The 22227-nt window shown below is 49.4% G+C and overlaps 2 protein-coding genes across 3 annotated transcripts; one reads left to right on the top strand and one right to left on the bottom strand.

Moving 5' to 3' along the window:
- The first annotated feature begins 780 nt into the window (after positions 1-780).
- Positions 781-11394, top strand: ESCO2 (establishment of sister chromatid cohesion N-acetyltransferase 2). 2 transcript variants are annotated; one of them, XM_044290194.1, is made up of 10 exons: positions 781-934; positions 2060-3026; positions 4142-4223; positions 4523-4571; positions 5036-5174; positions 5563-5694; positions 6281-6370; positions 8994-9137; positions 10004-10185; positions 10606-11394. In XM_044290194.1, the coding sequence occupies exons 1-10, from the start codon at positions 879-881 to the stop codon at positions 10736-10738; spliced, it is 1974 nt and encodes a 657-aa protein (XP_044146129.1). In that variant the 5' UTR covers positions 781-878; the 3' UTR covers positions 10739-11394. The 2 variants fall into 2 exon arrangements, with proteins under 2 accessions (XP_044146129.1, XP_044146130.1); XM_044290195.1 differs by lacking the exon at positions 781-934 and adding an exon at positions 1463-1499.
- A 2303-nt stretch (positions 11395-13697) lies between these two features.
- On the bottom strand, positions 13698-19537 carry PBK (PDZ binding kinase). Its single transcript, XM_044291581.1, has 7 exons — positions 19383-19537; positions 17081-17177; positions 16449-16591; positions 15581-15750; positions 14492-14621; positions 14206-14385; positions 13698-14124 (listed from the first exon to the last, which is right to left on the bottom strand). The coding sequence occupies exons 1-7, from the start codon at positions 19441-19443 to the stop codon at positions 13922-13924; spliced, it is 984 nt and encodes a 327-aa protein (XP_044147516.1). The 5' UTR covers positions 19444-19537; the 3' UTR covers positions 13698-13921.
- Positions 19538-22227: the final 2690 nt, after the last annotated feature.

Genomic DNA, 22227 nt, shown 5'->3' with positions numbered 1-22227 from the left:
GTAGAGGGAGCTCCGTGCAGTTTGATTAGAGCTGCAATGTGCGATTTATACACTAGAGGGAGCTCAGTGAGATTATATGATTAGAACTGTAATGTTCCCTTTATCCAGTATAGGGAGTTCTGTGCGGTTTATATTATTAGAGCTGTAATGTGCCGTTTATCCAGTAGAGGGTGCTCTGTGCGGTTTAGATTATTAGAGCTGTAATGTGCCGTTTATCCAGTAGAGGGAGCTCTGTGCGGTTTATATTATTAGAGCTGTAATGTGCCGTTTATACACTAGAGGGAGCTCTGTGCGGTTTATATTATTAGAGCTGTAATGTGCCGTTTATACACTAGAGGGAGCTCTGTGCGGTTTATATTATTAGAGCTGTAATGTGCCGTTTATACACCAGAGGGAGCTCTGTGCGGTTTAGATTTTTAGAGCTGTAATGTGCCGTTTATCCAGTAGAGGGAGCTCTGGGCGGTTTATATGATTAGACCTGCAGTGTGCCCTTTATCCAGTAGAGGGAGCTCTGGGCGGTTTATATGATTAGACCTGCAGTGTGCCCTTTATCCAGTAGAGGGAGCTTATGATCAAGGGAAATACATATAACCACTATTATAGGGCGCGCGCAGGGAGCGCTTTGCGCCCCCTGGTGTAGAAACAGCACGCTGCAGCTCTAACTATACCCGGAGCGCCCTCTGGCGGCAGATTCTTATCATGACATGCTCGTCCCCGCCGTGTGCCCGGTACAGTCGCAGGATCGGGCCCGCGCGTGACGTCACCCCTCGGCGCGGGGCATGCTGGGAGGGTCTAAAGTTTGAACAGTCTGGCGGCAAATTTCCCCAGCTGTCTCGCTGTCTGCGCCGGATCTCCCGCTCACCTCCCGTTATCCCGCCATGGCCGCCCGGACACCGAGGAAGAGGAAGCAGAGCTCCGCCAGTGCGGGGGACGGGTGAGTGCTGAACCCCTCAGATTCCGGGGGCCGCTGTACAGTGCGAGCTCCTCCGGGTGATAATGGCGGTGCATTAATAATATCCATCTGCAGGGGGCGCACCGGAGGCTGCAGAGTATCGCACCTGCTTTATTATACAGGGGGCGGGGGACATCTTATATAACAGGCGCCTGCAATGAGCGCGGCCGCCGCCGGGGGGCAGCAGAGAGCAGCGGCCAGGACATGCTGGGAGTTGTAGTTCCATAATTCCCGTCTTTACACGGCAATACAAGTTCTTTGTTGAGCATCTGATAGTCCAGAATTTCCAGTGGGGGCAGCACTGGTTCCCAGTATAACATGGGATTCTAAAGTGATCGGATAATCCGGTACGACTGTCAAACCATACAACCAATCCGGCGTCCTATAGTCCAGACATCTGCTAATCCGGCACTGGCTCATTCCATGTATTTCCTTGGGCTACATCATGTCCCAGGAGGCAGTGGGGGAGGTCACATGACCTGTGTCACTGCCGCACTGCATGCTGGGTAGGAGAGGAGCGTGTGCTCTGTGTCTTCCATGATCCCAGGTCTGTATGAGGGCGGGAACTGTCCTCTAATCCGGCATCCACTGGTCTGGAGCCCTGAATATAGAGTCAGAACATCTACTATTGGCCACCCCCTATGCACATGACCTTTCCAGACCATCAGATTTTCTGGAACACGGGCGACAATTGGCTCACCCTGATGATTCACTGCCCTCTCAAGGTGACTTATTTACAGATTCCGGACTATTGGATTTTTCTGGACAAACGGGTAAATACTGATAGTCCAGAAAAATCCCCCCCCCAAAAAAAATCCCCCCTTCACCAGACGGCCCACTGCTTCTGAGCCGTACTTATTGAGAGATGCCGGATTACTGGAATTCCCACTTTATCTGCCAGGCTGTTGGCTTTTCTGCCAGATTCTGGATTATCGGATGCCAGACGATTGGACTTGCTGTGACATTGACTTTAGGGCGTTATGCTGGATTATTAGACATTATGAAGTATCAGGACTCCAATCATCCGGCACGTGTGAGCCCGTTCTGGATTATCAGGCGGCGGACTATTGGACTGTGTATAATGTGTCGGTGTCTTCTCTCCCGTAGGCGCTGGTCGTCCTTCGGAACGCCGATGAAGAAGTTGATGTCGGAGTGCAGCGTCGTCCTGAGCCCGCTCCAGTGCAGGAACCCCAACAGCAGCGCCGCCGCCGCCATGAGACGCTCGCCGACACCAAGCTACGCGGGAGAGCCCAAGGATAAGGAGAACTTGGCCGCCTCCCCCCAGAAGAGCGCCGTCGCCCGCAAGCTCATCGTGTCTCCCCAAGTGGCGGAGCGCGGCGACGAAGACGCCTATGTCTTCTCCCCGGTGAAGTCGCCAGACTCCTCCCCCTCCGGCCCGGTGCCCGCTAAGTCCTTCTATAAGAGGGAGAGCATCTACATGTCGCCGATCGACCGCAAGCGGATCAGCGAGCGTAAGGGGCGGAGCAGTCCGGAGGCTCCGCCTCCCGCTACGAAGTCAGACGGCAAGGAAATGTCTAAGATCACCAGGATGAGGAAGCCGCCGAGCACCAAAAAGAGGAAGTCGAGCGGAAATACCGCGCTCCCGAAAAAAGAGCGTAATGTGCCGGCAAAAAACAAGAGCACCCTGCCCCCAAACGATGGCGAATCAGCCCAACCGAAGCCGACCGGAACATCGCCAGAGGAGCCGGGCGCCCAGAAGACCGCCATCCTGGGGCTGACGATGAAGCCGAGGCCGAAGCTGACCATGGGCGCCGCCTTCTTCGCCACCAGCAGGAAGCCTCATTCCGCGCCAAAGCGGCTCCCCGCCAACATCAAGTTTCCAGCGTCTTCCAAACATTCGTTCAGACCTGCAGCGCCGATGATGAAGCCTGCCGCCAGCGCCACGGGAGGACAGGTGCCGGGGGGCATCAGCCAGAAAGCGGTGGTGGCGGGTTGTGTGGAGTCTGTCCGGGGGAAGAACGCGCGCCACCAAGAGGCCGAGGGGAAGAAGAGTCCGGGAGATGCCAAGGAAGAGAATGGCGCCAGCCGACGGCAAGGAGGCTTCAGCGTAGTGGTAGGTGATGAATGGGAGGCGCTCGGTGCATGATGGGAGTTGTAGTCATACCCCAGCAGGTTATTGTGAGGTTTGTTGTTGTGTTTTTTTTTTATTAAAGGGGTTGTGTCGCCTCACACATTGGGGGCACATCGCTAGGATATGCCAGCGATGCCACCTCTGAGAGCCACAGCTTTCTCCAGAACGGGCCCCTGAAGTGAGCGCATGCGCAGCCGCCCTGCGTCCGTTTCTAGGGGAGTTTGGAAAGTAGCCGACTGTGGGCTCTGCTCTCCCCGGCGTTACCATGGAAGCGAACGCTGGCTCTGCTGTTCTGGGGTCCTCCCTAGAAATGAATGGAGGGTGGCCCCACAGTGCGCGCTCCGTTGCTTTTGGGGGCCCGTCCTGGAGATAGGTGCTTCTCACAATGATGGCTTATCTAGTGATATGTCGGAGATGATAAAAACCCCTTTAATTTATTTTTTATTTTATTTTTTCAGACGTCTATTTTAGCTTTTTTAATGTATATTGAATAGTGATGATAATTTGCGGTCAGAGAAGCTCAGTTTTGGTTCAGATTCTTGGGATTCCTGTGATGTTTTTCTATGTTTCGGATGATTTTATGTGTTTTTTCAGTTTTGTTTATTTCGTCCAACAAGCCTGGAAATCGGCGCCACCGGGGGGCGGGATAATGGAATCGTGGAAGTGGAGGCCTAAATCCGGGAGGCACGCTCCTCAGGAGAAAGATCATAAGGGCTCATGTACACGACCGTCTGTATTTTGTGATCCGCAAAAAAAAAAAACGGATGACGTCCGTGTTGCATCCGTTTTTTATTTTTGCGGATCCATTGTGACAATGCCTGTCTTTGTCCGAAGAACGGACAAGAATAGGACATGTTCTATGCAGAACAGACATACGGAATTTGGGAGTCCTTTCCGTTTTTTTGCGGCCCGATTGAAATTAATGGTTCCACATACAGGTCCCCCCAAAAAGCATATATTTTTTTTTTCTGTTTTATTGGTGGAGTTTTTTTTCTTTCATGTATAGTGTATTGTTTTGATCGCTGTCACGCGTTGATGCCGGTTATTTTGGGTGTTTTCTGCATTGTGCTGAGTTCTCGGTGTATTTTCCTCGGCAGGGAGCGGCTGGCGGCGGCAGTGATGACTCTCAGATGATGTTTGACTCTGACGACCCCATAGTGAAGTCAGCGGAGAAGAAAGGTAACGGTTGTCAGCGGGTCTCCGGCCGTCGGTAACTGTAAAAGGGGCTGTCGGAGTACTACCCATTTACTCCGCCTCACCTCTGCTGCCCATCAGGTGGGGGGAGCAGAGCGGCGGCGCCGGATGACGTGGCGGAGTGCAGCTGCTTTTATTTTATTCCAGTTCCTCCCGTTATGAATTATTCACAAAATTCCTTTCACCTAAAAAATAAAAAAAACTGACAATTTTTAGTTTTTATTCTTTTCTTGTATATAACCACTCTCATCACTTTATTTTTTACTGTTTTTGTCTGGTTTTAGACCCCACCATTTACCCCATCTTCAGCACTCCGTCTGTCACCAAGAAAAGGTAAGTCCGGCTGAAGGGTGGAGGAGGAGGTCCAACCTCAGAAGCAAATTGAATTAGGTTTAAAATAAAGGGGGGCGAAATCCACTTACCTTGTCACCCGTGCTCTGTCCCAGCTCTGGACCAGTAATGAGATGTCCCGTCTGTGGTCGTGTGGATCGCTGCTGCCATTCCCTGGCCTCATGGATATGTCGTGACCACAGAGGCCAGCAAATGGCTGCAGCAGTGCATGTGACTACGGACAGGACGTCATGTGTCCGGTCCCCCAGGATCCAGTGATCAGGTAGGTGGCTTTTGCTTCTGTATTTTGAACACTTTCCCAGCCCTAATAATTTTCTTTAGGGCCGGACCCCCCCTTTACTGTATTTGTGTCCACATCGTGTGCTTCCTGTGGTCTGCTCCATACATCATACGGTGAAAGCCGCTGACAGAGAGGTCTGGTAATCCGGCGTTTACTTCCTCCACAGGCCCTTAGGTTTCCCGGGGGGGCTGGCGTCTCCGGTTTGCTCCAGTACTCCGCTGAGCGCCCCGCCTGCCGTAACCAAAGTACCAAAACCGAGCAAGAGGAAAGACTCCAACAGAACCGCCGACGATCAGCTGATCATTGTAAGTTCATCACTCTGCGCTCATGAAATCCTCTGTGCTGCTGGAGAACCTGCTCCTTCCACTATGTAATCCTAAAAATGTGACCTCCGCACACTCCTCTCCTGAAATACTCTGTGCTGTGCTCCTTCCACTGTATGATCCTTACAAGTTCAGCATGCTGCTGTTCTGAAATACTCTGTGCTGTTGACCCTTCTCCTTCCACTATGTAACTCTTAGCCTGTGACCTACCACATGATTGGCACACTCCTCTCCTGAAATCCTCTGTGCTGCTGATGACCCTGCTCCTTCCACTATGTAACGCTGTGGCTGTGACCTCTCCCAAGGTCAGCACACTCCTGAAATCCTCTGTGCTGCAGATGGCTGTTACCCCCCCTCCCTCTCTGTGCAGGACGCTGGTCAGAAGCACTTTGGGCCGGTGACGTGCAGCACCTGCGGGATGATCTATTCGGCGTCCAGGCTGGAGGACGAGGCGCAGCACGCGCAGTATCACCAGAGGCTGCTGGAGAGCATCCACTACGTGGTAAGGACCCGCCGGGTCGGTAACGGTCCTAACAGAAACATTCTGCTACCCTAGTGTCTCAATTCTTCAGTTTTCAAGATCTCTGCTTGCTGTCACTGAGCGGGATCATTCTTGTTTACATCCAAAGGCCGACACCTTGTTTAGACCCTATACTTCTCACAGCTGAGGGTTTGCTACAGTTAGTGATGAGCGAACTTCTGTTTTAAGTTCGGCGTCTAAAGTTCGGCTTCCGGTTAGCGGAGAATCCCGATATGGATTCCGACTTCCGTTGTGGTCCGTGGTAGCGGAATCAATATTGGCCGATTATTGATTCCGCTACCACGGACCACAACGGAAGTCGGGAACCATATCGGGATTCTCCGCTAACCGGAAGCCGAACTTTAGACGCCGAACTTAAAACAGAAGTTCGCTCATCACTAGCTACAGTGTATCCCTCCCATACTGACAGAGCAGGGCATTCTGCAGCTGTGTAAACAGCAGGGTCTAAACATCTATATTCCTATTCACTGACAGCAATCAGAGGTGGATACTGCTGGATGACCCCCGTAACACTGATATGTGACATTCAGATTTTTCCGCTTCCCAGGGTTGGAAGAAAGAGCGAGTCGTGGCCGAATTCTGGGACGGGAAAATCCTGATGATCTGCCCCGAAGATCCGAAATACGCCCTGAGGAAGGTGAGGAGTTAATCCACAGCCCGTCCAAGGGTGGGAGGGGCCTAGAGTGTCGCCCGGATCAATAGACTTGCATTGTGTAGTTCTTTACTTATTTTGTACTGATCGTGAATTGCAGTGATTCATACTCCAGTCACATCCAAAGCTGTATTCATAAATCTGCAATGAATATAGAGGCTCTTCCCCTTGCACCTTCCCTGTCTGTATAGAGCCCCATTGGAATGCACGTTAACAAGTGTCATTGTCAGCCTACAGTATTTTGACTACAGCTTTGGATGTGACTAGAGTACAGGAAACGGTGCCACAAGGTATGTCCTCTGCGTGACGTAAGAAAACACTCATGAGCTGTGCGCTGCGATTGGCCAGCACTGCAGCAAGGGACACGCCTCCTACAAAAAATCAGTCCAGTACAACAGACGGAGCTGCAGACACCGGAGCCTATACCGGGCGAACGGAGTGGCGCCCAGGCATACTAGTAAGTGCAGGGGGACCCCTGGGCGCCGCTCTGCCCACTGATATAGTTAGTTTTTAGTTTGTATACTAGTGAAAGGTCCTCTTTAACCCCTTCCTTGCCTCAGTGATTCTGTGGCTTTGGGGAAAAATAATTACCGGATCACTCTTAAAAGGGTTGATAGGATTGGGGCTGCATGTAATTCCCACAGCTATTATTATTAACCCTTGGAGCTCTGCTCCTATTTTGGGCTTAGTTCCCATCGCCCTATAGCAGTGTGTGACCAGCTTGTTATCTTGGTGCTTGTAGTGCCCCGCATTCAGGCTTACTCTGTGTCCGCTCCACAGCAGAGCCAGTGGCGCAATGGATAGGCGTCGGCGTGCTCGCCCTACCGCTAGCTACTTACGAATAGGATACTGTACGTCCTGTACCATTACCCTCCTTCCATAGGTGGAGTATTGGCACTACCACTGGGTCATATATTCCCGGTACCATCACCATCCTTCCATAGTGGGTGTATTTACACCTCCACTGGGTACTGTACAGCCTGTGACATTATCCTCATTCCATGGAGTAATAGCGCTACCACTGGATCCTATACAGACTGTAGCATTACTCTCCTTCCTTAAGCGGAGTAATTGCACTTCCACCGGAGACCATATGTTCTGTCGCATTTCCCCTTCCGCAGGCGGAGTAATTGCGCTAATCTGGTTATCTTCTGTCTGGTTGGATTTCCAGTCACATACTGTAGGTCCTGTTGCATTACCCTCCTACTATTGACGGAGTAGTTGCACAACCAGTAAGTGCCTGCACTACCAGTGGACCCTGTACATCTGTTGGTTTTCCATCAGCGGAGTAACTCCACTACCACTGGAAACTGTTTATCCTGTTACATTATCCGTCTTTCTTGGGTGGAGATGGGAACCACACCTGCATACTGTAAGGTCCTGTAGCATTGCCCTCCTTCCATCGGCGGGGTAGTTCCACAACCAGTGGATACTGTACATCTTGTCGGGCTCCCCTCTTTCCATAGGCAGAGTATTTCCACTACCTCTGGAATCTTCTGCCCTATCGCATTACCCCATCATAGGCATATTTTGGCACTACCACGGGGTACTGTGACTACTTTCACACTAGCCTTTTCCTCAGGTAGTCGTTGCACGGATTGGGGTCGGGCGGCTACGTGGCAGCCGTGGTCTTTCCAGGGTGTTGACCCATGACATGCCTCTCCTCATGCCTAGAGTTCCCATGTGGAGCATTGTAATTTTTGTTGCTTTTCCTTGGCACGCTCGGCGTCCACACTCCTTCAGTTGGTGGAATGTCTGCACGGGTTGCCAGTTTTCTTCCTTCCCCGGTGGAGTATTGCGCTACCAACAGTTCATGTTGGGTACTACTGTTTGACCTCATTTTCAGGTGGAATCCCCCCCCCCCCCCCCTCTGGAGAGGCTATGGGTGCAGGTATGGCCTCCGCCTGTGAGGGAGTTTTTGTGTTCTTCCTTCAAATGCCGACAGTCACTGGCTCTGGCCTACAGGACGCATTGTCAGTGGGCGCAGCACCGGAGGTTCTTGCCGCATCCCCTTCCTCCATGTGGGTTATTGACCCTGGCATTTCGTGCAGTTTTCTGCAACACATTTACCATGCATGGTATATATGGTGTTCCTGAGGCAGTGGCGGATAGGGCTCCCCCCAATTCTGTGCGGGGTCTTATGACCGGCCTTTGATTCCTTCTGGTCTTGTTCCCTCCCCATGGTACTGCTCTTTAACGTCCCATGGTGTAAAATCCTTTTCTCGCTGAGTTCATTGGGGGACACAGCTCCCACCCTGTAAGTACATTGCTGGCTCTCCTTGATGGGTCCCTCCGGTTCTTGATTCTGACCCATCTTCGCCTTTCTTACTTATTGTTTTCGGTGGGCTTCTCCTGGTTGCTCCTACTGCTTTCGTACAACCTGATGAGCTCAGTGTTAGCAGGAGGGGAATAGCTGAGCGGAGGAGCTAACACTTTTTTGCTTAGTGTTGTCTCCTAGTGGCAGCAGCAGCTATACCCATGGTCTTCTGTGTCCCTCAATGAACTCAGCGAGATAAGGATTTTACAGGAAAGACAAAAATCCTACTTTCTGTGCCTTTTGCTGGCGGATAATACATTTTTTTTTTTTTTTTTTTTTTGTCCCTGTCAGGCGGAAGAGGTGCGAGAACTGGTGGACGCGGAGCTTGGCTTCCAGCAGACGAGCATGAATTCTCCCAGCAGGACCCGCACTTACCTCTACGTGACCAATGACAAGAAGATCGTGGGGTGCCTGATCGCTGAGCCGATCAAACAGGTACGTGGAGCCACACAGCGCCCCCCAGTGTCGCCCTCCATTATCACTACCCGACTGCTTTCTCATTGGTATTCCTCATAGTAGACCATGGGCTTGAGAGGGCTGCACATGGGTTAGCTGGGAAGTGGGTATCATGCTGGAGGAAAATTCCAATAGTCCAGAATAATGCGTTTTCTAATAGTCTGGTAATCTGGCATCACCTCAGGTCATAGATGTTTTAACATAGGCTTGGAAGATGTGCAGAACCTAACCAGAAATCTGCGGGTCCAACTGCATTACATGGAAATCCCAATAGTCCAGTGATGCCGGATGATTGGAAGGCACGCTGTCCTGGAGATTATGGATGCATGCTCTAACATAGGTTGGTTGTAGTGAAGCAGAATTCCAATAGTCCAGCATCACAGAGTTAGATTTCTGTAATGTCATGCATCAAGAAAACAATAGAATGGTGTGCTCTAACATAGGCTTGAAGGCTTTACAGAACCTAACAAGCAAGGTATCAGTGGGACTGCACAGCCGCAGGCTCCCTGTAATCCAGACACGAGGTGGTGCCGGACTATTGGAATGTAAACTAGTCCAGTGTGCATCTGTATAACATAGGCTTGGGGGCTGTAGAGCAGCATTGTGTTAAATCTCAACTCCAATAGTCCATCATAAGGTGATGGTGGATTATTGGACTGTACAGCATTCAGAGTATTATAGATGCCTGCTCTAACATAGGCTTGGGGGGGTTACTGTACATAACAGGCTGTCAGTGGTCCAGAATCTCTGGGACTGGTGTCTCCTGACACCAGAATACCAGTAGTCTGGAACCTTGGCACCTCGCGCACACACAAACCATGCGTCTCTCATGATTGGTTCTGCAGGCGTTCCGGGTCCTGGCCGAGCTGTCAACTCCGGACATCAGATCCATGTGTGCGCTGGAGCGGCACAGAGCCTGGCGCTGCTCATCCGAACCTCAGCCGGCACTCTGCGGCATCAGCAGGATCTGGGTGTTAGCCCTGATGCGCAGGAAGAGCATCGCCAGCCGCCTGGTGGACACCATGAGGTGAGAGGGATCTTCAGTTTCGGGGTAGGGGGGTGTAAGACGACCCATGGGAACACGCATGGATGGCTGGGACACCCCAACCCCTGGACTTACAGGAGTTCATGATCCACCACTAATGACGGCACAAAAGAAAAACTTAAAGGGGCTCTCAATCTTGTTGACAGGGGGTCTTGGTGCTGGTGCCCCAAAAATATCAGGGGTGATTGCTGGGGTAAACAACTGCTGAAGATGCAGCAGAGCTGAGCCTTGTCCGATATTGGTGGTAGTACCAACCCCATCTCCTGCTGACCGAGTAACGGGTAAATTCCCAGGAGCGGTGGTCAGACCTCGACCACGCAGACAAATACCAGCCTCTTAAAGCGTCCCGTCCTCTTCCTAGCGCCACGTGCAGGATTTCTCATCCATGCTTATGTCTTCCAGGAGTTCCTTCATTTACGGCTCGCGCCTGACAACCGATGAAATCGCCTTTTCAGACCCGACACCTGATGGGAAGCTTTTCGCCAGCAACTACTTAGGAGTCCCCGACTTCCTGGTGTACAACTTCCTCAGTTAGACGTGCTGCCGTTTGTTGAGAGCGGTAGTCCCTGCAGCCCATAGCCCTCCAGGAGTTGTAGTCTTGCAGCGGTTGGAGACCGCTGGGTTTGAGCTTGTTGCACTTTTCCTCTTGTTTGCTGCTACGGATCGGCCTCATGTCGCTTCCGAGGAGGTTTATTCTGTTTTTAATGCTTTTATAGATGTGATGTGTAAGCGGCTGCACAGCTGGAGTGTTCCTCAGTGCCTCCTTGGTGATGTCATACTGGAGTGTGCACTAGAGAACACTCCAGCTGTGTAGTCACCTGTTATAGCATTGCCCAAATGCTTAGTCTTCTTGTGCACTATGCAGATTCACTCAGTGCAGTTTTTGAGAACCATTTGGCACAAACTGCCTGCGTTTTTACAGCGTTTCCACAGCTAGAAGTGAGTGACATCAGCATCCTCTGGCACTCCAGCTCTTGTGAAACTACAACTCTCAGCATGCACAGTTGCTTGGCTCTCAGAGAGAAGGGAATGCAGCATGCTGGGAGTTGTAGTCTCACAGCAGTCTGGAGGCCGCCGACCAGCAGAGCCTTGTACTCTAGGTTTTAGTGTTTGTTTTGTGTCCTGTAAATATTTCCTTGTTGGATCTGTTCACACTGTAGTTTTATATATGATGGATGGATACAGGGGAGGGGCGGCTTGGAGGAATGGTGGGGGGGGGGGGGGGGGCCGGCACATGGACCAATCACAGCCTCTGGGCACCATCACCTGACTCAGAAGTTTTACTATATTTTATCTTAAAATTTACATTCAAAGGAATAAAGTGGTTTTGTTTCTTGCAGTTTTATTCACCCTCCTTCATTGCACTTTTAATCGGACATCCAGTAATCCATACTTAAAGGGGTCTTCTCATCTCAGATTGGTGGCATAGCGCTATGATAGGTCCCTCTCTGACTTTGCCTATCTCCAGAAGGAGAGCGCACTGCTCATGCGTGGTCACCGCTCTGGGACAGCTGGGCGGTTTGTTCTGGAGTTTCATAGCATATCCACCAACCTCTTGAGATAAGACAACCCCCTTTAAGGAGGACCTCTCACCTCTATCATATTCTTGTATATCCTGTGAAATAATCCTGGATCATCTTTCTTATAGAACTCTTTATTGTACCATTCCTCTAAGATTCCTCCTGGAATGTAGAAAACTGTCGCCGTTCCCTGTTGTAGTGGAGCCCTAACCCAATCAGTACTGATTTGGTAATATCTGAGGTTAGACACACCCTTCTCTAGACGAGGGGGGTGATATTACCAAGTTGCACATTTATTTGGAATTTCCAGGGGGAATAAGAGGGATAGTTCATTACAAGCTTCTAAGAATAGAGGGTTCAGAATTATTGTATGCACTAAACTGAGCAGGGGTCATCAGTATTTTGGGTGCACATTGTGGTTGGCGCTATAAGGGGGGGGCGGCGGCGCGCTGGAGCATCGGCAGGACAAAGCCAAATAAATTATCCCCAGATTGTCTGAGAATCCTGGAGCACAAACTAGACGAAAGCAAAATGCCCCAAGTTACCACAAGGAGTGAGGCCCACAGCAAAGAAATCTGCAGGAGAGGACACAACATGGGTGTCATATCACACAGCTGTAACATGGGCACACCATAATGCTTCCAGCCACAGGAAGGTATGGTACTGTAAGTTCTCCAAACATCAGCCGGTTGGGCCACGGCTTAAAGGGGTTGTCTGTAAGAGTTAGGTAACGGGACTAGGTAAAAGTGTCAAAATAATAAATATTTGTTTAAAAAAGTGTTCCCAATCCAGAGCCGAGCTCCCATCCCTGCTGGACTGGAAGTGTGACGTCCTCCCAGTACCCATATCACATGCCATGCCTGAGACAGCAGAATGGGTGTGTCGGCACAGCATCACACTCCTGGGAGCAGTTATAGGAAAAGCATGGGCACAGTTGTCTGATTCTCTTACATAGCACTGCATGTGGTTACTGAATTTCAGTTCAGTTGAAATTTTGCAACCAATATTATGTGTATGACCGCAACATCACTGCACGTAATGAGGCAGGAGCACAGCAAAGTATTTTTGTCCAGATATCAATTTTTAGGTCTAAGTGTGACAGTGAATCTAGTCACTACTCGATTAGCAGGTACTTCTATACTTCAGATGACTGAAACCAGGCTACATCTGTACTCACAGTATTTACCAATTCAATTCTGCCTCCTATGTACAAGAATATAACTACTATAATACTGCTCCTATGTACAAGAATATAACTACTATAATACTGCCTCCTATGTACAAGAATATAACTACTATAATACTGCTCTTATGTACAAGAATATAACTACTATAATACTGCTCCTATGTACAAGAATATAACTACTATAATACTGCCTCCTATGTACAAGAATATAACTACTATAATACTGCTCCTATGTACAAGAATATAACTACTATAATGCTGCTCCTATGTACAAGAATATAACTACTATAATACTGCCTCCTATGTACAAGAATATAACTACTATAATACTGCCTCCTATGTACAAGAATATAACTACTATAATACTGCCTCCTATGTACAAGAATATAACTACTATAATACTGCTCCTATGTACAAGAATATAACTACTATAATACTGCTCCTATGTACAAGAATATAACTACTATAATACTGCTCCTATGTACAAGAATATAACTACTATAATACTGCTCCTATGTACAAGAATATAACTGCTATAATACTGCTCCTATGTACAAGAATATAATTACTATAATACTACCTCCTATGTATAAGAGTATAACTACTATAATACTGCCTCCTATGTACATGAATATAACTGCTATAATACTGCCTCCTATGTACATGAATATAACTGCTATAATTGTATAATGATTGGCAGTTGGTGAATGACGGTTTTGTTATAATCTAATACATTTTATTATATGAATACATAACACATAAATACATTAATAAAACAAAAACGATAACTAAACAAAGACTTTTCTGCACCACAAGTTGCTGTGTTAGGTGCAGTTTTCTCCCTCGCCTCTGGGGGCGATGTATCTGCCTCTTTACCATACATTCTCCTCATTGTAACGCCTCTATCTATGTAACTTATCTAAACCGTCTCTTGGTAACTTTCTAAGGAAATTGGCACTTTAAAAACTCTAAAACTGGAGACACCCTGAGCCTAGCTCAGCCCTAAAAATACTCATTGGATGTTCTCCGCCTCTAAGGCCTCCACAATCTGGGCAGCAGAGGGTCTCTCCTTGGGGTCCTCACTCGAGCACATGTAGAACAGTTCGATGACCCGCTGGTAGGAATCGTTCAGCTCATCTGCGTTCAGCGCGGGCCGCGTCCCCAGGGCTTCATAGTAGGCGTCCTCGTCAAAGTCGTCTTCCTCGAACGAGTCCTCTGTGGACAAACAGAAGAAGCAATAAAATAAGTGAAGGAGATCTCACCGGCCATAGTCCACCGGGTCCGGAAGACTCGCACCTTCATCATCGTCATCTTCAGGTGGCAGGTTGAGATGAGGGATGGACAGGGTCATCATCTCCCACAGAGTCAGGCCAAAGGCGTAGATGTCTGACTTGTCTGTGATTACCCCGTCCTCCTCCAGAGCTTCCTTGGGTTTCCAGGACTCAGTGCCGATGTAATATGCCTTCTGATCGGTCACTGTAAGTAAGGAGGAGAATTTAACCTAGTGCAGGAACCTCGGCTCAACTGATGAACCCCCCAGACCCTGCATATGAGTCCTCAGATGGGCTCTCGTGGTACTCACTGATCATGTTCTCGTCCAGCGGCAGCGACACCCCGACATCACAGATTTTGATGGACTCAAAGTCTCCTTTGATGACAACGTTGGAGGACTTGATGTCTCCGTGGAGGATTTTTTTATCAATGTGCAGGTACTGGAGGAAAAGTAAGAACATATGAAAGAGGTGAGACATACGCAGTGCAGAACATCCCAGCCGGCCCCATGACAACCCCTACAGTAACAGTCTGACCCCTGTAAACTCCACAAATACCGATGAGCCCCTGGTTTTCAGAGTTGACGTTGCTTGTGTAGTCACTTGGCACAGAAATAAATGCCAGACACGGCCAAATGTGAAGGGGTTTCCAACGCTTCTCCCAGTCATTTCTACAGAAAGTAGCTGTGTACGTACCGCCAACCCTCCAGCCGTAAATCAGGACTTCATGGTCCATCTCACACCCTGGTGGTAGATCGCTAGGATATGCTAATGTCAGATAGGTGTGGGTCCCAGAGGTAGGACCCACACCTATCTGATGTTGCTGGCTTTTCCTAGCGATATATTTCACCAATGTGTAAGATTGGCCAACCCCTTTCAGGAGGCTATGATACGCACAATTAACCCCTTCAGGTGCAGCACCTGAGGGGTTAATTGTACGGATCACAGCCCACTGTAAGAGATCGGGTGCTGCCAGGCAGCAGGGGGCAGTCATGTACACAGTTCGTTGTATATTCTAACTAAAAGCGCCCCCATCACTATGGGAACGCCTCTGTGTTAGAATATACTGTCGGATCTGAGTTTTCACTAAGTGAAAACTCAGCTCTGAAAAAGCTTTTATGCACGGATGCCAATCTTGTGTGCATCCGTGTTCTTTCACGGACCCATTGACTTGAATGGGTCCGTGAACCGTTGTCCGTCAAAAAAAATAGGACAGGTCATATTTTTTTGACGGACAGGATACACGGATCACGGTCTCGGCTGCAAAACGGTGCATTTTCCGATTTTTCCACGGACCCATAGAAAGTCCATGGGTCCGAGAAAAAAAACCGAAAACGGCACAACGGCCACGGATGCACACAACGGTCGTGTGCATGAGGCCTAAATCTGTGATTTCATACCTTCAGGCCCCGCGCCATGTTCAGGGCCACTTTAAGAATGGTGTCAGCAGGAAACGGGCCCTGGCACTTCTCGTTCCTCTCCTCTATGAGGTCGTTTAGGGACTTCTCTCCGCCGTACTCCATGGCCAGGCACAGGCTGCCATCATTGGTCTTGGTCAGCCCCCGGTAACCTGAGATGGACACGTTTATTTTTTAGTTATGCTCAGTTTCAACTTGTATTACACTCTAGAGCGGCGGTCACAGTTCTGCAGACCATCACCGGAAACAGCAAGCTGTGGCTAAGGCTATAACCCTCATTATTACACTCCAGAACATACAACAGGGATAACGGAGGAGGCCACCCTACTGTAGAGGCGCTGCGCCTGCTGCAGCCACCACTAGAGGGAGCTCACAGCATACAGGTCAATGGGAGTTATATAAGCTGTCCGGCAGCCAATGGCAGGCGACGACAGGAACAAGCCCCCCTAGCAGCCCGCCATTGGCTGACCCCCAACCTGACACCGGATGTTTTCATCTGCACGCAGAGTCACAGGGACGTCGGCACAGCGGCGGCCCTGCGGGACCCAGGAGCAGCAGGCTAGGTAAGTAGAATCAGTGTGAGGGTCCCGGGCATACGGGGGGGAAAAAAATTTCCAGGCTCGGATAACCCCTTTAACTGCCACTAGACCCCTTTAAACGTCTATGTGTAGGCACTGATGTGGCCCCCACCGGTCTCCAAAGTGCAGATAGCAGTAAGAAGCGATCTGATGATGTCATAGGCTGTCCAGGACCCACAGTGTCCGACTAGCAAGAAAATCTGGCTAATCCAGCATGGTGCCATGTCTGTCACAGACCATCTTACCAGACGTTCTCCACAGACTACACTCACCGATGATGTTGGGGTGTTGCAGGTTTTTGAGGATTTGGGCCTCATCATTCAGTCTTTTCTCATACAGGTTCTTGCTGGACTTATCACATTGCTTATTCACCTTCTTCACAGCCCAAGGAGAGTGGGATAAACCTTTAGGTGACCTGAGGAATGATACACAAGGAAGCTGATACATCCGGTATTATCCTCCAGAGCTGCACTCACTATTCTGCTGGTGGAGTCACTGTGTACATACATTACATGACTTATCCTGTACTGATCCTGAGTTACATCCTGTATTATACTCCAGAGCTGCACTCACTATTCTGCTGGTGCAGTCACTGTGTACATACATTACTTATCCTGTACTGATCCTGAGTTACATCCTGTATTATACTCCAGAGCTGCACTCACTATTCTGCTGGAGGAGTCACTGTGTACATACTGACCACAAGCTTGCAGGCTGTACATCAGATGACGGCACATTGTCCCGGGTAAAGTGGACTCTTCAGTGACGTAACAATCAGGGAACAGTTGGAGAATAGTGAATGCAGCTCTGGAGTACAATACATCAAGACACTGGTGCACAGGGTGTGTGGTCTTCCAGGAGTGAATCCTGTGATAGCAGATAGGTGTCTCCAGGGAGGACTTACCTTTTCATGAGGTAGACGCTGACTCCTGTGCCGTAACCAAACTTCTTCATGAATGGTGAGGCTGGGATAGCGAAGGAGGGGGAGGGGGTGCAGGGTCCTGGAACAGAGGAATAGTGCGGTTATAATAGTGCCGCCTGGTCCTGGCTCTATAGTGTGCGCTCCTCCCCTGCAGGCCGGATACACGGGGCAGCAGTTTCTGGCCTTTAGGCCTCGTGCACAACGGTATTCTCAGTCCTCATCAGAATGGATGTGGACCCTTCATATCAATAGGACCACAAAAGATCTAGACAAAATACCGCAAGCTGTCCACATCCGTATGTCCGTGCAGCCCCACAAAATACACTCCCAGTATAATACAGCCCCCCCCATATCACTGTATGACGACATCACCCCCCCAGTATAATACAGCCCCCCCATATCACTGTATGACGACATCACCCCCCCCAGTATAATACAGCCCCCCCATATCACTGTATGACGACATCACCCCCCCCAGTATAATACAGCCCCCCCATATCACTGTATGACGACATCACCCCCCCCAGTATAATACAGCCCCCCCATATCACTGTATGACGACATCACCCCCCCCAGTATAATACAGCCCCCCCATATCACTGTATGACGACATCACCCCCCCAGTATAATACAGCCCCCCCATATCACTGTATGACGACATCACCCCCCCAGTATAATACAGCCCCCCCCATATCAGTGTATGACGACATCACCCCCCCAGTATAATACAGCCCCCCCATATCAGTGTATGACGACATCACCCCCCCAGTATAATACAGCCCCCCCATATCAGTGTATGGCGACATCACCCCCCCAGTATAATACAGCCCCCCCATATCAGTGTATGGCGACATCACCCCCCCAGTATAATACAGCCCCCCCATATCAGTGTATGACGACATCACCCCCCCAGTATAATACAGCCCCCCCATATCACTGTATGACGACATCACCCCCCCCAGTATAATACAGCCCCCCCATATCACTGTATGACGACATCACCCCCCCAGTATAATACAGCCCCCCCATATCACTGTATGACGACATCACCCCCCCAGTATAATACAGCCCCCCCATATCAGTGTATGGCGACATCACCCCCCCAGTATAATACAGCCCCCCCATATCACTGTATGATGACATCACCCCCCCGTATAATACAGCCCCCCCATATCAGTGTATGATGACATCACCCCCCCAGTATAATACAGCCCCCCCATATCAGTGTATGATGACATCACCCCCCCAGTATAATACAGCCCCCCCATATCACTGTATGATGACATCACCCCCCCAGTATAATACAGCCCCCCCATATCACTGTATGATGACATCACCCCCCCCAGTATAATACAGCCCCCCCAGTATAATACAGCCCCCCCATATCACTGTATGATGACATCACCCCCCCCAGTATAATACAGCCCCCCCATATCACTGTATGATGACATCACCCCCCCCCCCAGTATAATACAGCCCCCCATATCACTGTATGATGACATCACCCCCCCCCCCAGTATAATACAGCCCCCCATATCACTGTATGATGACATCACCCCCCCCCCCAGTATAATACAGCCCCCATATCACTGTATGATGACATCACCCCCCCAGTATAATACAGCCCCCCCATATCACTGTATGATGACATCACCCCCCCAGTATAATACAGCCCCCCCCCATATCACTGTATGACGACATCACCCCCCCAGTATAATACAGCCCCCCCCCATATCACTGTATGACGACATCACCCCCCCAGTATAATACAGCCCCCCCATATCACTGTATGACGACATCACCCCCCCAGTATAATACAGCCCCCCCATATCACTGTATGACGACATCACCCCCCCAGTATAATACAGCCCCCCCATATCACTGTATGACGACATCACCCCCCCAGTATAATACAGCCCCCCCATATCAGTGTATGGCGACATCACCCCCCCAGTATAATACAGCCCCCCCCATATCAGTGTATGGCGACATCACCCCCCCAGTATAATACAGCCCCCCCATATCACTGTATGATGACATCACCCCCCCAGTATAATACAGCCCCCCCCCATATCACTGTATGATGACATCACCCCCCCCCCAGTATAATACAGCCCCCCCCCCATATCACTGTATGATGCATCCCCCCCCCCCCATATCATTGCATGACATCACCCCCATTACATATCAACGTCACAGACGCTTTTACTGTAGTGACGTCACACGCGGTATCTCCGTCCTGTATACACTAGTGCAGACGATATAACCGCGGTGCGGCTCTCACCGGAGCTCTTCTTCCTCTCCACCTTACAGGGGGTCTTGAAGCTGCTCTCTGAGGTCTCCATGCTGTCTGCTGGTACCGGCTCCAAAATCCGCTCCTTCCTCCCGCGACACTTTCAAACTACAGCAAGCGCGCTCCCGTCCGTGACGTCACGGGTCAACGGCGTGCCCGCGCGCGTACTGTCTTCAGAGAACGTGCCCGTCATGACGTCATCTACGGACAGACCGCAAAATAGTAGCGGCGGGAATGTGTGGTACTGGCTGTAGTATAGCGGTTGTGTCTAAACTCCAGACACCAAACTGACCTGGTCCTTTTGCAGTATGGGAAATAGCTCTCTAAGAGCTGTCTACACTCCATGCACGGCACGGACCTTAGCCCCCTAGTGGACGGGTCCGGAACAGAGCTAGTGTTCAGCCTGCTTTCATTGCTTTGGCTAAACTCCATGCACGGCACGGACCTGGTCCTTACTAAGTATGGGGAATAGCGACCTCTATGGGAGCTGTCTATTCCCCATGCCCGGTACGGACCTCTCAGCCCCCTGGTGGTCAGGTGCGGAACTATGATGGGATTTAGCTGATTCAAAGTGAATTGGCTAAACTCCATACTCCGTAAGGACCTTCTTAACCCTTTGTGGTATGTGATCCTTTACAATTAATTTTGCCAAATAAAGTTGAACAGATGAGTGGTAGAAAATCAGTTTTTTATTTTTAATCCTTATAAGGCCTCCTGCAGAAGACCGGATGGTTTTGCGGTCCGTTTTTAAATATTATGTTTTTTCAGTACTGTCTCAGTTTCCAGAGTTTATAAATAAAGAAAAGCAGTTGCAGACCTCAATTGAAAAATTCCAGTTTTATCTTAGGGAGAGGAAGCACCGCCAATTCAATAAAGACCTGGGTGAATTCAAGGATAATAAGGCTTACTCAGTCTTAAAAGAAAAAGTTCCAACTAAGGAAACAGCATCTGATCTCTCCACCACCGAGACAGATCTGTCTGATAGTGAGAGGGACCAACCCACAGGCCCCCCCAGAAATAAGGCACGAAACCCAAATAGGAGAGCTAGAGGCCGAGGTAACAGAGGATGGGGAAATCCCCCTGGTCCTCCAACCGTTTTTTTAGATCAGGGAATATCATACCCTCTGAGAAACCGCTACAACACGAGGGAACAACCGGCCCAGAAGTAGTCAATCTATCAGACAGACCCTTAAACAATACTGAGATGACCATTCTGAGTAAGGGGCTCTCCTTCGTCCCAACACGGCGCTTTGACAATTTTACCTGGGTTAAGGACCTACAACTTTTTGTCCGAAAACTTAGGTGGCACAAATTTTTAAAAAACAAAGATAAGCACCAATGTTTGGAGTTGGGAATATCCACTGAACTTTTGCATAGCCTATCAGAGGGAGATGAGAGACCAGAAGGGTCGGGTCCCTTTACCACTTTGCATAATAAAAGTAAACGGATGCCTCCAGCAGGTGACATTTCCTGTTTGGATGTTTTTCTTCAAGTGGTATCAAGGGACCTCACCAAGGTCCCAACTCTCCCCTCATCACAAAATTGTACGAAGGAGGAATGGACGGCAATTTCCCTCCTGAAAAACAATCCTACAAAAGTCATTAAGCCCTCGGATAAGGGAGGGAACATTGTCGTCATGAATCGGGGCGATTATAAACTCATGTGTAACAGAATTCTGAAGGATAGGGAAAGTTACGCGATCCTTAAATCAAATCCTACTGAACCCTACTTAATTGAACTGAGGGACCTCCTGTACTCAGCCAAACAAGACAGACTGATTTCGCAGGAAGAGCTCGATTTTTTATACCCAAAATTTCCAACAACTGCCACCTTTTACAGTTTGCCCAAATTACATAAAGGGACGAATCCCTTGAAAGGTAGGCCTATCGTTTCAGGGATAGGCAGTATTGGTCAGAATTTGGGGATCTACTTGGACCGTATTCTAATGCCATTCGTGGTGTCTCTCCCATCGTATACGAGAGACACCATGGATCTTCTGAAACGTCTTGATGGCATTAGTGTGGAGAGAGAATCCATTTTGGGCAACATTGACGTGGAAGCTCTTTATTCTTCAATCCCTCATGACTTAGGCCTGAAAGCCGTTGAACATTTCTTGAGCATGAGAGGACAACAATTTTATGATCATAACCAATTCGTTTTAAGACTTCTCCGTTTTCTGCTGACCCATAATTTCTTCCTCTTTGACGGCAGGCTTTACCACCAGCTCAGGGGCACAGCGATGGGCTGTTCATGTGCGCCATCTTATGCTAATCTGCTCCTGGGCTGGTGGGAGTCTGAAATTGTTTTCAGTGATGACTCGTCGCTATGTACCGGAGCCATTTCGTTATGGGCCCGGTACATAGAGGACATTTTCATCATCTGGAATGACAGCCCTGTATCCTTCAGCAGCTTTGTTCAGCAATTGAATTTGAACATCATTGGCCTAAAATTCACAGATGAGTTGAGCACAGAGAATTTACCCTTTCTAGATGTGTGTATTTACAAAAATACCTCTGGTGAGCTCTCGACTACCATCTATAGAAAACCAACTGCAACTAATTGGGTGTTGCATTGGAATAGCAGCCACCCGATGCCGCTGAAGAGAGGGATCCCGCGGGGACAGTATTTGCGACTACGCCGCAACTGCTCTGAGAAATCAGAATTTATTAAACAAGCTGATGACCTGAGGGAGAGGTTTCTATCTAGGGGTTACCCAGACCATACACTTAGACTGGTCTTTCAGACAGCCCTTTCCACTGACCGCACCAAATTACTTACCCCTGGTAGTAAAAAAAACGAGAAACAGAAAATACGCCTCATTACCACCTTTGATGGG

This window comes from Bufo gargarizans, chromosome 4 (assembly GCF_014858855.1).
Source record: "Bufo gargarizans isolate SCDJY-AF-19 chromosome 4, ASM1485885v1, whole genome shotgun sequence".
NCBI classification, from domain to species: domain Eukaryota; kingdom Metazoa; phylum Chordata; class Amphibia; order Anura; family Bufonidae; genus Bufo; species Bufo gargarizans.
This window is presented reverse-complemented; position numbering and strand designations above follow the sequence as displayed.